Source organism: Phaseolus vulgaris, chromosome 5 (assembly GCF_051622355.1).
Source record: "Phaseolus vulgaris cultivar YP4 chromosome 5, ASM5162235v1, whole genome shotgun sequence".
NCBI classification, from domain to species: Eukaryota; Viridiplantae; Streptophyta; class Magnoliopsida; order Fabales; family Fabaceae; genus Phaseolus; species Phaseolus vulgaris.
This window is the reverse complement of record NC_143502.1, coordinates 1,145,583-1,161,930: the sequence shown is the minus strand read 5'-3', so window position 1 is coordinate 1,161,930 and position 16,348 is coordinate 1,145,583. Positions and strand designations below refer to the sequence as shown.

Genomic DNA, 16,348 nt, shown 5'->3' with positions numbered 1-16,348 from the left:
TTTCTACTTCAATTTTGTACTTTTTATTACCAAATATTTCTTCATATATTTTCAAAATGTTTATTTTAATAACATTTATGTATAAAACAACATTTGAAAAGATTAGAGAAAGTTTATTTTTAAAGTCAAAGAAACTAAAAAATAAAATTTAAATTTAAGAATTAAAAAAGAAAGCTAGTGAAACTTTGAAGATTTAAAATTTTTGTTTTACTCCCTGTTGTTTTGTTTTTGTTCCAAGCTTCGATGATGAATATAATAATAATAATAATAATATTACTATTATTACAACATTAACTTGAAAAACGTGTAGTGAAATATAGAATATTTGAGTTTGATATCTCTCACAAACATAGAGATTAATTTACTTGCTCCCTTTAATTTAAATTGAGTGATATTCGAGGGTTTTAATATAGTTTAAAAACAATAACAACTTCAAGACAATATTAATTCTATTTTAAATTGCTTAGTGTTTTAGTATTCATAAAAAATCGTGCTAACTTAGATTTTTTATTTTTAATAAAACTGTAAAGAAGTTATTCTAACTTTGACATCTAATACATCTTATTATATAAATAGAAACTAAAAAAAAAAATATTTTAGTAAGACATTTATTTATTTTAATCTATTTGTTGCTAAATAAAGTCAATTTCCTCAAAACATTTTTACTTCAATTTATATACAAACATTAGTTGTTGTCCTAAGATGATAATTGTATGTATTAAAGAAAACTTGAATGAAAAATTTAATATTTTATTAAAAATAAAAAGTCTCATTAATGTGATTTTTTTAATGCTCCTAACTCAAGTAAATTAAATAATATCTCTTATATTTTGTTCAAATTTTTTTTATACGATTGGAGATCTTACATCGATTATAAATAAAAACATTTTATATTATATGAGTAGGTGTAAATCTTACTTTATAAATCAATTATATAAGATTAAATTAGGTTTAAAGATCAATTCTTAATATGATATCAGAGTCATTAGAATTTATCTCAATGAGAATTTATTAAACTGATCAGGTCAATAGTTATCTAACCATTATCAAACATGACTTTTTAATATGATATCAGAGTCATTAAAATCTATCTCAACGAGAATTTATTAGACTGATCAGGTCAATAGCTATCTAACCATTATCAAACATGATTTCTTAATATGATATCAGAGTCATTAGAATCTATCTCAACGAGAATTTATTGGACTGATCAGGTCAATAGCTATCTAACCATTATCAAACATGACTTCTTAATATGATATCAGAGTCATTAGAATCTATCTCAACGAGAATTTATTAGACTGATCAGGTCAATCGCTATCTAACCATTATCAAACATGTACGAGTTGACCGTCTCGATCGCTAGGCGTTCACTTCCTAATATACATGTTTTAATTATTTTTGCAATTTTAATATAAAAAGTATGTCAATATAATGTTTTTGAAACGAATAAAAAGTTAGTGTAAAATTTAAAACATATAGGTCAACTTTGCAAATCTCAATTGAACAAGAGATAAGATGGGATTAAATTAAAGGTAATTAATGATTATGTGGATATATACATATATAGGTCCTAGAGAGCAAACAAAATAGAAAGTTGTTATACCATGCGCACTAAAAAGCACTTTTAGAAGTAAAAAAGTGCTTATTAGACAGATTAAAAACTTTATCTATCAATCATTTATATAGGTTTGAATCAATATGACGTCAGAGATAGTTCAGCTTCTTCCTCAACTTTTCTATTGCAAACTTAAGTGCTTTTTTACTTCATTACTTTTTTATTTCTTCTATTTTAAGGAAGAACTTCTACCTTAACTACATTTATGCATTACCCTAAAGAAAGTATAAACACAAAGATAGAAAATTTCAAAGGCATGTAAAAGAGAATATAAAAAATATTAATATTCAACCATCATTAAATAATAACTAAATTTAGAAAAAAAATAATTTATTGTTATATTAACTAAATTAAAAATTATTTTATAAATTAAAAAATTATTGATATATAAAGAATTTTTATTATTAATAAAAAATTTAAATTGATATTTAATTATTAAAGATATAATCAAACTCTTCTTCTACAGTACAATAATCAACAAAAATATTACAATTCCACCTACTTATATTGTTATTTTCAAATAGTTCTTATTGTACCAATTTGAATTGTACCAATTTGAATTGAGGCAAGTAGCAAGAGTTACAACACTTTCTGGTTCTGTAAAATTAAATAAAAACATAAATTGAAAAAAAAAAAAACTTATTTAGTGGTTAAAACCTCTAGAGAATGCAAACCAAACAAAAAAAAATTATTTTAGAAAGATTGAAACTCACAATTATTCTATTCATACTTATATCAGTCTTATCAGGTATATATTACTCTGGTTGATATTGTGTAGAATATGTTTGAACCTCAGTTAGTTAGATATTAAAAAATTTATTTTATTTTATTTTTAATAAAAATTAAGACATTCCTAAAATATCTCATTTTATATTATTTATTTTTTGTTGATTAAAAAAAAAAGTCACTCTTATATACATACATGGTAACAATAATTTTGTTTAACTATTTGTATAAATTTAGAAAGCATTAATTGTAGATTTATTGGCACATGTGTTTGTGTAAAAATGGTTGAATAGTAAGGTAGTGGCATTCCCCATATGCCAGCCCAATTTCCACAAACTCCTAATATGGTCAAAAAGACAATCATAAAAACTTTGAAAAAGTCAAAATGTGTGTGTGCTAGTGTCTCTAGGCATAGTACTTCTCTTTTTCCATATGAAAGCAATGTTGCAATATCATACACTAAGAATCTTCTTATGTTCACATTACTACACATATTCACATCATTGCATGCTTCAATATTACATTCAAAATCAAATACTAACATCATTTTTATTCACTAAATTTGAAATGCATGCTTTCTTTGTTATGTAAATAGATCATGTTCTTGTTACATGAAATGTCATTTTGAAAATTTTAACTTAGGGTTAAATATATTTTTTGTCATATAATTTCATATGAAATTAGTTTTCGTCTTTTGTCTAAATTTGATATCTTTGAGTACTTGCAGTAAATGAACTATTGGAATGAGTTTTTGTCAGTTTTTTCTTTACGTGAAACATTCAAATATTTCATGTTGACTCATTGCTGACGTAGATGCTATAATATACATAATACAGTACATGTTGAAAATTCATTTGTTATGTCAGAAAAAACATTAGTAAAGACTCATTTAAATAGTTTTCTTACTGTACGTGTTTAAGATATTCAAAGTTTGGACTAGAAAAAAAATCAATTTTATGTTAAAATATAACAAAAATATATATTTAACTTTTATTTTTTTTAGTATTTAGAGAGTAAAGTTTAAAAAGAAAAAGACATATTTTTTTTGTTAAAGTTGCATGGTGCAGTTTGAAAATGGATTGGATTCAGCAAGAAACTAGCTGTAATCCATCTCCCAAAGTCAACGTTCTAATGTTTTTTTTTATTTGAGTTCTCTATAAACGACATGCATGAATAAATAAACATATATTTGAATTAAACCCATTAAGAATAAGAAAAAAAATAGATTATTGAAGTTACTATTTGGATTAAGAAATTAAGTTTTAAGTTTAAGTTGTTGTCAACATCGAAGGAATAAAGACATTGGTGTTTGGCATTATACAGAAAAGCACGTTTTGTTGGACGCAAACGACAAAATAAACACTCTTCAAAAACTTTTTCAAATTATTTTATTTTTTCTAAATTTCCAAACGCGCTTTCGCTCTAAGTCCTAACTATTTTAGATTATAAGTTAGTTATAATATTATATAAAAAAAAGTTAGTTTATGTATATTTTAAAGTTTTTAGGGTTGTTTAAATACATATATGAGTATAATTTTTTTTATTTTTTATTATGAAAAAATTTGACATTAATAATCATCAGTCATTCCATAAAAAAAACATTAAAAAAAATAAAATATAATGTATATGTTTATAAACTTGTTAATTTAAGTTTTCATTATATAATAAATTTCTATCTAATATTTTTTAAAATTAGTTATTAATAAGTATATATTACCAATGCATATTTTTATTAATATGTGATATAGGTAAAATTTGAATAATATTTATATTATACAATAAATAAATAACTCCCATTAAACATTTTCAAAATCCATTTTTTTAAAGTAAAATAACTCAAAATTAATTTAAGAAAGACAATACGAGATTTGGAACTAATAAGCTATGTAACACAGACACGGATATGGATACTGACACGACACGGATACGGATACGGAGATACGTATAATCTCTAAAATATAGGATACGAGGACACAGATCTATATAGTGTAAAATTATGAATTATATAAGTTGACAATAAATATTTATGTGCACAAGTATGTTTCAGATTTTTTTGGGAACAGGAAGATGTTTTTCATTACTGATTCAAAAGAATTTGTTCCTTATTTTTATAATCATAATAAAAATTTATAGAATAAATTTGAATTTTTAAAAAATTATTGTATTTATCATTTTTAAAATTGTGTTAGAACCGTGTTAGAATTGTCAGAAATCTAACAAATATATTTTGAATTGAACACTTCGTCGATAAGATAAGTGTTCTACGAGTGTCACTGATACGTGTGTTTGACACGAATACGTCATTTAAGAGAAGTGTCCAAGTCTCATAGCTAATAAGTAATGAACAAAGTTATATAAATAGTTATGACATTCCTTTTTATCTTCAATTTTAAAACAATGAATTTATAAATCTTCTTCTTTATATTTTATTTAATTTTTTATTTTTAGTTAATATAAAACTTAAAGTTTCTAACCAATAATTGATATGTGGAAAGAGAAAAAAAAAAAAAAAGTCTTGAAACATGTCTTTTACATTAGTGGGAGAAATTTAATTGTTTTTTTTAAATAGTTATGTTATTTATTGGTACGAAAAAATCAAGTATGACTTGATGTACTAACCTAAATCACGACATATAACAATTTAAATTAAAAAATAAAGTAAAAAATAGAAAATACTTTCATATTTACTTTTTTTTAATTTACTTCCACCAACATTTTTCATATGTTTTTCTACTAAAAAAAAATATAGGATCCTCAACTTATTTATCTTGATAACTATTTATTAATAATACTTAATTAATATCTATTGCGGCACGTAACTATAAATTGATTTTCGAAAACAGTTATTTAATAAACTGTTATCAATACATTAATCCTTAAAGAATTTAAACCGTGAACGTATTAGATTTAAACAAAAAAATTCTGTAGGATATATGAATATTTTTTTCCATAAAAAAAATAGAAAAAAATAATTCCATTATAAATCAAAGTTAATTTATTTCTCATATAAATTTTCTATTTTTTTAACAAATATATAAATTAACGTTCACTTATTAAAAACTTTAATTTATTTATTTTTAATGAATTTGTTGAAATACACCATATTTGATTTGCATTGACGTGAAAAAACAAGTTAATAGTTATTGTCATAAAGATAATTAGTAACATAACTCAGTGTAATTTGATATATTATATAATATATTTTAAATTTTATAATCTGAAAATATTATGAATTATATCATACACAATATATTCTTTTATTGATTTTAAATTATATAATAATGAAATACATCTCTAGATTACTTAATTTAAATATGAATTATAAATTATGTAATATAAAAATTTGAAATATATTTTCATATCCATAAATGTCTTATAGATTATGTGATGTGGAATACATTTTTGAATTATAAAACTAATATATTTTCAAATTAAATAATTAAAATTTATTTTTTAATCTAAAAATATATTTTAAATTATATAATTTAAAATATATTTATGCATTCTGGAATCTATAAATATAAAGTATGGACATTTAAACTTTTTATCCAACACCCCTCACGAAGGTGCATGAAGAAATCGTGAGGGTTCAAAAAGTAATTAGCTTATAAGGAACTTTGAGAGCTAAACACAGGCCCAATTTAGCATATTGTTTTCGGGTGAAAAAAAATCTAAGACAATTATTATTTACACACCCTCATTTATTAATAAACCCTTTTCTTTCTTTCTTTTTTATCAATTATTCTCACTCCCTTTTTTTTATCTATTTTTTTTTTTTGTATTTTATTCCATAACGTTAAACATCAATAATAATCTTAAAGGTACTTATAAGTAAATCATGGTTTCGAATAAAAGGTACTAAAATAAAATGGGTATAAAAAATATTAATGTTTCATAGTAATATATTTTGAAATATATTTTTAACTGTATAATCTAAAATATTTATAATACATAATCTATAACATTCAAATTATTATTTAATTTCAAAACATAGTTACCTCTGAATATAGTTATAATTAAGTAATCTGAAATATATTTATTTTTGAATTATGTAATTCAAAATATTTTTAAATTTAAATTGTATAATCTAAAAATATGTACGAGTTATGTATTCTGAAATTACGCCAAGATGTTATATTTTATAATGAAAATTTTCTCCTGATAATATTTTTACAATTTATCAATATATGAAACTCAAAAACATATTACATTTAATGAAATAATAATATTATGAAAATTTAATAAATACAGCAATTAATAAATATTAAATTCATAATACTAAAATTACATTAATGGTTGTTTTTATTATATATAACATAGCACAAACTTGAACAATTTTATCAAATAGATGTTATATTTTATAATGATAATTTTCTTCTAATAATATTTTTACAATTTATCAATATATGAAACTCAAAAACATATTCTATTTAATGAAATAATAATATTATGAAAACTTAATAAATACAGCAATTAATAATTTCTAAATTCATAATACTAAAATTACATTAATGGTTGTTTTTATTATATACAACTTAGGACAAACTTTAACAATTTTATCAAATATTACATTTGTTAAGTTTAACTATACATTAAACATGCATATTATTAAAGCATATGCTTCTTTTACAGCACATTATTCTCAAGAATTTCTATATATTAAAAATGAGTTTAATGACTAAACATTTACCTAATTAACAGCAAATGCCAGTATAAATTTTGAGATAATTATTATAAAAATTACCAAACTCGGTATAACTTCAAAATTATTTCACAATAATCAATTTATGCTCTAACATAAAAAAAAAAAATTATACTAACACCTCTCAAAATATTTGTTTGTTTTATACAAAGTTTTTTTTTTTTTATTTCTTACCATTTATAACATACATAATTATAAGAATACACATTGTAATTAAATAAATAACTAATACAAGGAGTGTAATGTTTTCACATATTCTTATATGTTTTTAAAAAAATATAAAATTTGAGATAAAATACATTCAAGACATAAGTGGATTGGGTCCATCGGACGGACCGTTAACCTATCAGTTTGTATTGGTTTACCTCGCCTAACAAGTCAATTTGGTGGGTTGGAGCGGACTAACTCGTCAGTTTGTCCTTTTTTTAAAGAGAAATATCGTGCTTTTAGAATTAAAAATGGTGGTGATTAATGTTTTATATATAACTTATTTACATTAATTTATTTATACATCATTTCATTAATTGAAGTATTGTTGATATCTACTTTATTTTGTTACACATTAAATCTTCTTTGATCATAATATTAAAGTTTGATTCAATTTGATTGGTCTTCCCTACGTTTTACATTTTTATTATCCAAAAGTGATATCAATAAATACAACTAAATAAATAGATCAAAAACAAAAAAATTATCAAAAAATAAAAAAATTTGAAAAGGGACAGACAGTCACTAACTCACCTATGACAGGTCAAATTATCAAATTTTAGTCCATATAACCTTAACTGTGTCAGCTTGTCCCACTTTTACCAGACAAGTGATGCATCAGATCAAAATGAACCACAAACCTGTTCTATCACCCCTAATAAGACAATGTAATTTATTTTATAAAAAATAATAAAATTCTATTTTGTCCTTTCATCCTTATGAACAACTTTTTTTTATTTTAAATAATGCATATTATTTTTTTAAAATTGTTTAATTTATTGGTGTGAGGTGAGCTTAATTTGCACGCGCCTTGCTATTGTGATTGGTGTTTTGAAAGGAAGAAAGCTTGAGCGGGAAATAATAGTATATTAATTTTGATAATTATTATTATTAGTAGTAATTATGTATTTTTATTATGGTATGATTAATTAATAATATTAATTAATAGGGTGTGGTAAGTAGAAGGTACGCGACACGTGCTCGGGTCTGGGAGAGTCGGATTGGGAAACGAAGAGAACAGAGTGGCTTCGGAAACCCTAAGCTTCACGCATTTGGGGAACCTCCTTCCTCCACTCGCTCATGCTCCTCGCGTGACCTTCTTCTTCTTCTCTCTCTCTTCTCCTCTCTCTCTCTCCTCTTCACTCTCAACACACATCGATCATCATCAAAACCGTCGTCAATCTCTCCTTTCAGGTACTCTCTCGCCGTGATTTTCTCTCTTTTAATCTTTTCTTCATTCATTCGTTCGTGATCATTAATCAAATACTACGTGCTTATGTATTTGGTGTGTGTGTGCGTGCGCGAGAGATAGTATTGTTTGGATTGGAATTGGAAGTTTTGTGTGTTTTGTTGCTAGTTGGTTAGGTGCTTTTATTGTCACGCGAGGTGCCAGTGTTTGTCTCTGTGACTTAGACTTACTGTGTTTGATTTATTGAACTGTGAAATTGAGGAACAGAAATGGCGTTACCTACATGAATGGAGGAGTGAGTTGCAGTGTTAAAATTTCTGGTTTGGCATTTCCAGTTTGTTGACTTGTGTTTTTTCTGTGTTTTTTTTACTTTTGCGGTTTGAGAGATAAATGATACTGTGGTTTTGGAGGTTAGAGTTAAACCCTGCTTGGCTGAATTGTGTTGATACTGTTGTTCTTTTATTTTATTTTTTTGAAAGAAGTTGAATTTGAAATGATTTAAGAGTTTTTAGTTATTGTAAGTGGTTTTGGAAGTTTTTGAGGTTTTTCTAATGTATGGTCAGCCATTGGAAAGGATATTCATTATTTGAATTGAATTGAATTGCGTGAGCAATGTTTCAATTTTTTGTTGGACGTATACCATTATATTAATCTTGATGTTTCTTGAGGTTTAGATTAAACCCTCGTGAGGTTTCTGAAGTGATTGTTTGCCACTGGACAAGGTTACAGTTGCTGAATGCGGAAGCCCAAAATTCTGTTGTGGCCTTTGGTGCTGCCATAGCAGTGCTCCTTCCACAAATTGCCTATGGTGTATTTGTCAAAAAACACCATGTTATAGCATTATGGTGTAATGGTTATTTCATAACATTACATTAGAAAGAATAATTTGCAATTTGAATTAAATTTGTACCCTAATCTTTTGGTTGATACCATTATATTAATGTTGATGGTTCTCTAGGTTGTTTTATGAGCCCTATAAACTTCCACCCTGAAATTCAATGGATTGGAGTGGAAAGATGGGAGAGATATGAAGAAAAGCAAAAGTAGGTGGAAGAGAAATGGTAGATGTGATGCAAGTGATGCAATGGTAAAGAAAGAGAGAGATAGGAAGAAAATTGGGGTGAAATGAGATGGAAGAGAAAGTAGGTGGTGAATGAGTATAGTTTTTCTTGTATTATTGGAGTCACAACTGTGTTTGGAATGATTTTGTATTCGGAGCAAATTATTTGCTTGGATTGAACAGTTGGATTTATATGCTTCTTTCCTTGAGTTTTTTTGCATTTTATTGAAATACTTGGCTGTGGAACTTAAGCGGCATTTTGTCTATCTGTAATACCTTCCTGTTGTCTGTCACTGCTTGTTGTTTTACTTAAATCTGTTCCACTAGGTTTAATCACGATGATAATTGATAACCATGTCTGCTGCAACTTCTATCTACTTGGGAGGTATGCATTATTTTCTCTAGAAATCTTAGAATGAGGAACTTAGGCTAACATTAGTCAATAACTCAAACCCATATTTAATTTTTTGCCCTTATGTTCTTTGATTATCCGTTTCTCATAGGGAGGGGTTCAGAAACTGTGATGATCAAATTCTTTTTTTTTTAAAGGAAATGATTGCATAGTTACTGTAAGAGAAGATCAGTCAGAAGGAAGGGGGTCATTGATGTGAAGGGTCCAAAAATTCTGGTCAATTTCCTGTACCAAATCCTATAATGTAGATATTAGTTGTTTTCTTTCTTTCTTTTATACGGTAGCCTTCTTGTTTTACTGCTAGTAATATTATAGGAAAATAAAGTGGAGTTATGTTCTACTTTGGGGTTGAGTGTCACTTTGATATACTCCATGGGGGAGTTAAGTGGAAATACAATTTTTCCATTCTATTTTAGCTGGTGTTTTGGTTGTTGTAGGATCCTGATTATGGTTGCTTCATTCTTTTCTGAATGGTCATTTACTATTATGGGAAAAATAATGTGGTTTGTATGGATCATAGTTGTATATGGTCCTTTAATATGAGAAATTTCGTACTTTGAAAATATTATTTTCTAATGGGTTTTAAGCCTAACTCAACATTACCAAACCAACTTGTAAGGTGGGGTTTGTATCCATCTATATACTATAATTTGGCTATATCTCTAGTCGATATGAGATTTCTCATATACTCCCTCACGTCAAGGATTGGACATCTCAAGTGTGGAAAAAGAGGGGATCCCATAGTCGGTGACACGATAGGACTAACAACCCTTGTTAGGATAAGCTCTAGTACCATCTTAGACAGTGGATTTTAAGCTTAATTCAACCTCACAAAATCAGGTTGTAAGGTGAAGTTTGCAATCACTTAATTACTATAATTTGACCATATCTCATGTGAGATTTCCAACAATTTAGAACTTTACGCTTTTGGTGAATGTGACATTGTCCTCCTGCTAGCTTAGAACATTTTATATATTAATCTAACATTTTAAGCTTTGGTACGAGTAAGTAGGGCTAAGCTTCAAGTATCAGCTTGTGAGAGAAACCCCAACGTTTTCAATAATAAATCCTTTGTGTGGTATAAAACTGTCTTCTTTGCCTCTTTGTGGCATTCAGCTTATGAGGTTTTAAAAGGTCTTTTTGGTAAATGAAAACAGTTTGACAAATTTACTCTTCTAAGATGAGCTTTTTATAGTTCATTCTTTCATCCTCTTAAGGATTTCTTGGTCTTCTAAATTGTCTTTTTTCTTCTTCTAATATAGTCATTTTTATCATTAGAAAAGCATAAAACAATGCCCTCCCCCAAAAATTAAATTTGGCTGTTGTGAAACTTAGCCATTGTGAGTTCTAAAAGAGGTTGAAAAATTGTAAAGCTAGACTTTGATGACAAAAAATTGTAAGATAACACACTCCATTGAGCATCTCGTATTATTCTATGTGGGACTTGGGCATCCCATAATAGACAAGTATCTGTCAATAGCAGTAGTGTTATTGGGGATTTGATGTGTTGATAACTTTCACTCTACGGCACTTTACCCATTGACTCTTCACTCAACTTAATCATGGTCAACACCCTTCGAAGGTAGCCATTTCCAAAAACATTGACAACCAATTCTGATACAGATTTGATAAGCACCCTAGCACTGGAGGAACCACCCTCAAAATATAGCTATTAAGGGGGGAGAACAAACACTTAAATACCTTATCGGACATCTCATTACTTTGATGTGGGACTTAGGTACTCCATAATAATACCCAAGTTCTCATAATATGATCACTGCACACTCACTATAACCCTTTAGTGGCATTCAAACCACTTGTACACACATCTAGGTACATGGTACTACCCTCTGATCTTCCTAGCCTCACCTCTACTTACACTGTAGAGCAATTGGTGTAATTTGGTTTATCAATTTGGGTGGGATTTAAGAACACTGTATGTCCTTCCTCCATTTTTTTTTCTCCAGGCAAAGGGTTCTATATCAACTAAATGTTGTTTCCAGGTACAATGTACAATGATTTAAGGATTTCCAAAATGGTTTACAGGGAGTGGGTAGCTCTTCTCCTTTCACTTTCCCCCTCCCCATTTTCTTTATTTGGAGAACCTCGTATCATCAAATAAGAGTGCTAGAAACACACTCTTTTCAATACATACTCCCCATTGGTTGAAATTGATGTTGGTGCCCTTGGGTTGAGAATGGAACCCACCAAATGAGGGTTGTGGTTGACATAATTAGTGTGATCCACATAAATTTCACACAATGAAAGTGAGTGTGCTCCTAGCATTTCTCATCCTCAATTCAGGTCGCTATTTATTTAGTCTTTGCTTTGTGCCATATAAAATTGTTCAGAGAAAATGTCTTAATTTCTGTGGCAGCCTTCATGTGCTCTTCTCAAGATCCTATGGAGAATTTAGGCCCTCTATAAATTGTTATGCAACTCTCTCCTAAATTGGAGCATTGATTGGTTACTGATTGATGTTTCAAAATCTGTACATATGCTTACTATCTATGACTGTTTTCTGGCTATGATAAGGTTACTGATTTAACTGTCTTGTTCCTTTAACTAGCAGAATTTATTTTCCTTTTAAGTTAAAATTCCTTGTCATGATCTATATTGCTTTCTTTTGTTCCTAGAAAATGCATAATCACATAGGGAGGCATTTAATGGGGTGAACTACTTGATCACTTGACATGCCTTTTCTTTTATAATTTTCAGTACCCTTGAAACCACTGAGCCGAAAGCTCTCATCATGGATATAGATCTCCGGTTACCTTCTGGTGAACATGATAAGGAGGATGAAGAAACAACTACAATTGATAACATGTTGGACAGTGAAGAAAAATTGCATAATGGAGGTATAGATGGCAGAAATATAGTTGAAGCTGGTATTGAGGTACATGCTCTAAATGGTGGAGATTTGAATTCACCCACAGTTGATATTGTAATGTTTAAGGAAGATACAAATCTTGAGCCACTTTCTGGCATGGAATTTGAGTCTCACGGGGAAGCTTATTCTTTTTACCAAGAATATGCTCGGTCAATGGGATTCAACACTGCTATACAAAATAGTCGTCGTTCAAAAACATCAAGAGAATTTATAGATGCGAAATTTGCTTGCTCCAGATATGGAACAAAACGAGAGTATGATAAATCATTTAATCGACCACGTGCTCGACAGAACAAACAAGATTCTGAAAATTCAACTGGTCGAAGATCTTGCTCTAAGACTGATTGTAAAGCAAGCATGCATGTAAAAAGAAGGGCAGATGGAAAATGGGTTATACATAGCTTCGTGAAAGAGCATAATCATGAGCTTTTACCAGCTCAAGCAGTCAGTGAACAAACAAGAAGAATGTATGCTGCAATGGCTAGGCAGTTTGCTGAATACAAAACTGTGGTTGGTCTCAAGAATGAGAAGAATCCATTTGATAAAGGCCGGAATTTGGGCCTGGAGTCAGGGGAGGCTAAAATCATGCTTGATTTTTTCATACAGATGCAAAATATGAATTCTAACTTCTTTTATGCAGTAGATCTTGGTGAAGATCAACGTCTGAGAAATCTTTTATGGATTGATGCTAAAAGTAGGAATGACTATATCAACTTTTGTGATGTAGTGTCATTTGATACCACATATGTTAGAAACAAATATAAAATGCCTCTTGCACTTTTTGTTGGAGTGAACCAGCACTACCAATTTACACTACTTGGATGTGCCTTGATATCAGATGAAAGTGCTGCCACTTTTTCTTGGCTATTTCAGACATGGCTGAAAGGAGTTGGTGGTCAAGTTCCGAAAGTGATCATTACTGACCATGACAAGACATTGAAGTCAGTTATTTCAGACATCTTTCCTAATTCTAGTCATTGTGTTTGCTTATGGCATGTATTAGGGAAGGTATCTGAAAATTTAGCTCCTGTAATTAAAAAGCATGAGAATTTTATGGCAAAATTTGAAAAATGCATTTATAGGTCCCTGACCAGTGATGATTTTGAGAAGAGATGGTGGAAAATTGTTGATAAGTGTGAACTTCGAGAGGATGAATGCATGCAGTCATTGTATGAAGATCGAAAGTTATGGGCACCAACATTCATGAAAGATGTTTTCTTAGGTGGTATGTCTACTGTCCAGCGATCTGAAAGTGTAAATTCCTTCTTTGACAAATATGTGCATAAGAAGACCTCTGTCCAAGATTTTGTCAAACAGTATGAATCAATCTTGCAAGACAGGTATGAAGAGGAAGCAAAAGCAGATTCTGATACTTGGAATAAATTGGCTACCTTAAAAACTCCTTCACCTTTGGAGAAGAGTGTTGCAGGGATTTTCACGCATGCTGTATTCAAGAAAATTCAAGCTGAGGTTGTAGGTGCAGTTGCCTGTCATCCTAAAGCTGACAGGCAGGATGAAACAACCACTGTTCACAGGGTTCATGACATGGAAACAAATAAAGACTTCTTTGTTGTGGTGAATCAAGTGAAGTTCGAGTTGTCTTGTATATGTAGGTTATTTGAATACAGAGGTTATCTTTGTAGACATGCATTGATTGTTCTTCAATATTCTGGACAGTCAGTGTTCCCGTCTCAATATATTTTGAAGCGGTGGACAAAAGATGCAAAGCTTAGGAATATAATTGGAGAGGAATCTGAACACATGCTGAGTAGGGTGCAACGGTACAATGATTTATGTCAGCGATCACTAAAGCTCAGTGAAGAGGGATCATTGTCTCAAGAGAGTTATAGTATTGCATTCCATGCGCTACATGAAGCACACAAAAGTTGTGTGAGTGTTAACAATTCTAGTAAAAGTCCTACAGAAGCTGGTACATCAGGGGCTCATGGTCAGCTTTCCACTGAAGAAGATACACAAAGTAGAAATATGAGTAAGTCAAACAAAAAGAAGAATCCAACTAAAAAGAAAAAGGTTTGTTGTTTATAAGAACTTGAATTCTACACTTTCATGTTTCTGCTTTTTTTTTATCAGCAAAGACTTTCATGTTTCTGCTATCATGACCTCCTATTTGACTTGCAGGTGAACTCTGAAGCGGAAGTGATGACAGTTGGGGCACTAGACAACTTACAACAAATGGTTTGTCCTCCTACAATTAGTTAATCCTTAAATGTGTGTTTGGTCTTATATTCTTGGGGATAGAAAACTTGTAGATGAAATTCAGGATTGATGTCAGGATGTGGGTATTTATGTGAACCAAGAGGGAAAAAGTTATGAAACATTACATGTGAATTTCAACTTATTTATATGAATACATGTGTCTGCTTGCTTGAATTACGCTGCAGTTCAGTTTAAAGGAACCTTCTTTTGTAGGAAAAATTCAGCACAAGAGCTGCAGTAACCCTTGAAGGTTATTATGGCACACAGCAGAGCGTGCAAGGAATGGTATGAATAAGACATACTGAAATTCTAATATTTTATAATATATATTTAATGAGTAAACTTTATACATTTTTTTATTTGATGATGGTGTAGTTGAACTTAATGGGACCAACCCGTGATGATTACTATGGGAATCAACAGACTCTTCAGGGGCTGGTAAGAAATTGGAATAATTGGGATAATCTCTTTGTTAAATATATTTTACAGTAGAATAATATGAAAACCGTGTTTACATGTGTAGGGGCCAATAAGTTCGATACCAACCAGTCACGATGGTTATTATGGTGGACATCAGGGTATTCCTGGTCTGGTATGGTTCTCACTAAAGCCAAGGATAATTTTCTTTCCCTCATAATGTTTGATGAATTCTTATTTCTTATGCGTTCCAAACGTGCAGGCACAACTAGATTTTTTGCGAACTGGTTTCACATATAGCATTCGGGTTAGTATGGTTCTTCAAACCTTTTTAGTTAGTATTTTCTTTCTGAAGAGCACTTCTATAAATTGCTTCATTGTGGCAGGATGATCCTAACGTGAGAGCAACACAGTTGCATGAGGATCCATCAAGACATGCATGATTGTCATCATTATCCTTTGGAACAAGGTAGTTTATATTTTGAGTCACCCCAATATTTTGTTGTGATTAGATGAGTAATTTCATTGAAGACGAATGTTTGAAGTTGTGCTTCAAATTGTTCCTATTATAGGCTGATGAAGCAAGAGCTACTAGATGATTTTCTGGCGTTGAGAATGGGAATACCTCTTGGCCATTTGAGGTTATAGTGGAAAAAACCTCCAAATCCAGTATTTGTAATATAATACTGTTATATTAATAATATAATATAGGATAACTGCAGTTAACATCTATTATAAATATTAATAGATATTGTAAGGCTTTAGCGATCAACCTCATTTGGAGATTGTTGTATTATATACTTATTCTTTAGGCTACTTGAGAAATTGTAATTATCAAATATTTGTTAGGAATGAAGTATTTCGCATGCTTATTTCCTTTAATGCAAATGGTACAATCTTACACTTCTAA

General features: G+C 29.3%; 1 protein-coding gene across 1 annotated transcript; it reads left to right on the top strand.

The window, feature by feature from the left end:
* The first annotated feature begins 8,215 nt into the window (after window positions 1–8,215).
* LOC137834669 (protein FAR-RED ELONGATED HYPOCOTYL 3) lies at window positions 8,216–16,348 on the top strand. Its single transcript, XM_068642791.2, has 9 exons — window positions 8,216–8,447; window positions 12,633–14,835; window positions 14,944–15,000; window positions 15,235–15,306; window positions 15,397–15,459; window positions 15,545–15,613; window positions 15,701–15,745; window positions 15,825–15,907; window positions 16,011–16,348. Exons 2-8 carry the CDS (start codon window positions 12,667–12,669, stop codon window positions 15,879–15,881), a joined length of 2,532 nt encoding a protein of 843 aa, XP_068498892.2. The 5' UTR covers window positions 8,216–8,447; window positions 12,633–12,666; the 3' UTR covers window positions 15,882–15,907; window positions 16,011–16,348.

Excerpts from the sequence above, each read along its gene's own strand:
- LOC137834669 (XM_068642791.2), top strand. The coding sequence starts at position 12,667 with ATGGATATAGATCTCCGGTTACCTTCTGGTGAACATGATAAGGAGGAT. Across the intron at positions 14,836-14,943 it reads ATCCAACTAAAAAGAAAAAG|GTGAACTCTGAAGCGGAAGT; the intron begins GTTTGTTGTTTA and ends TTTGACTTGCAG. Across the intron at positions 15,746-15,824 it reads GTTTCACATATAGCATTCGG|GATGATCCTAACGTGAGAGC; the intron begins GTTAGTATGGTT and ends TCATTGTGGCAG.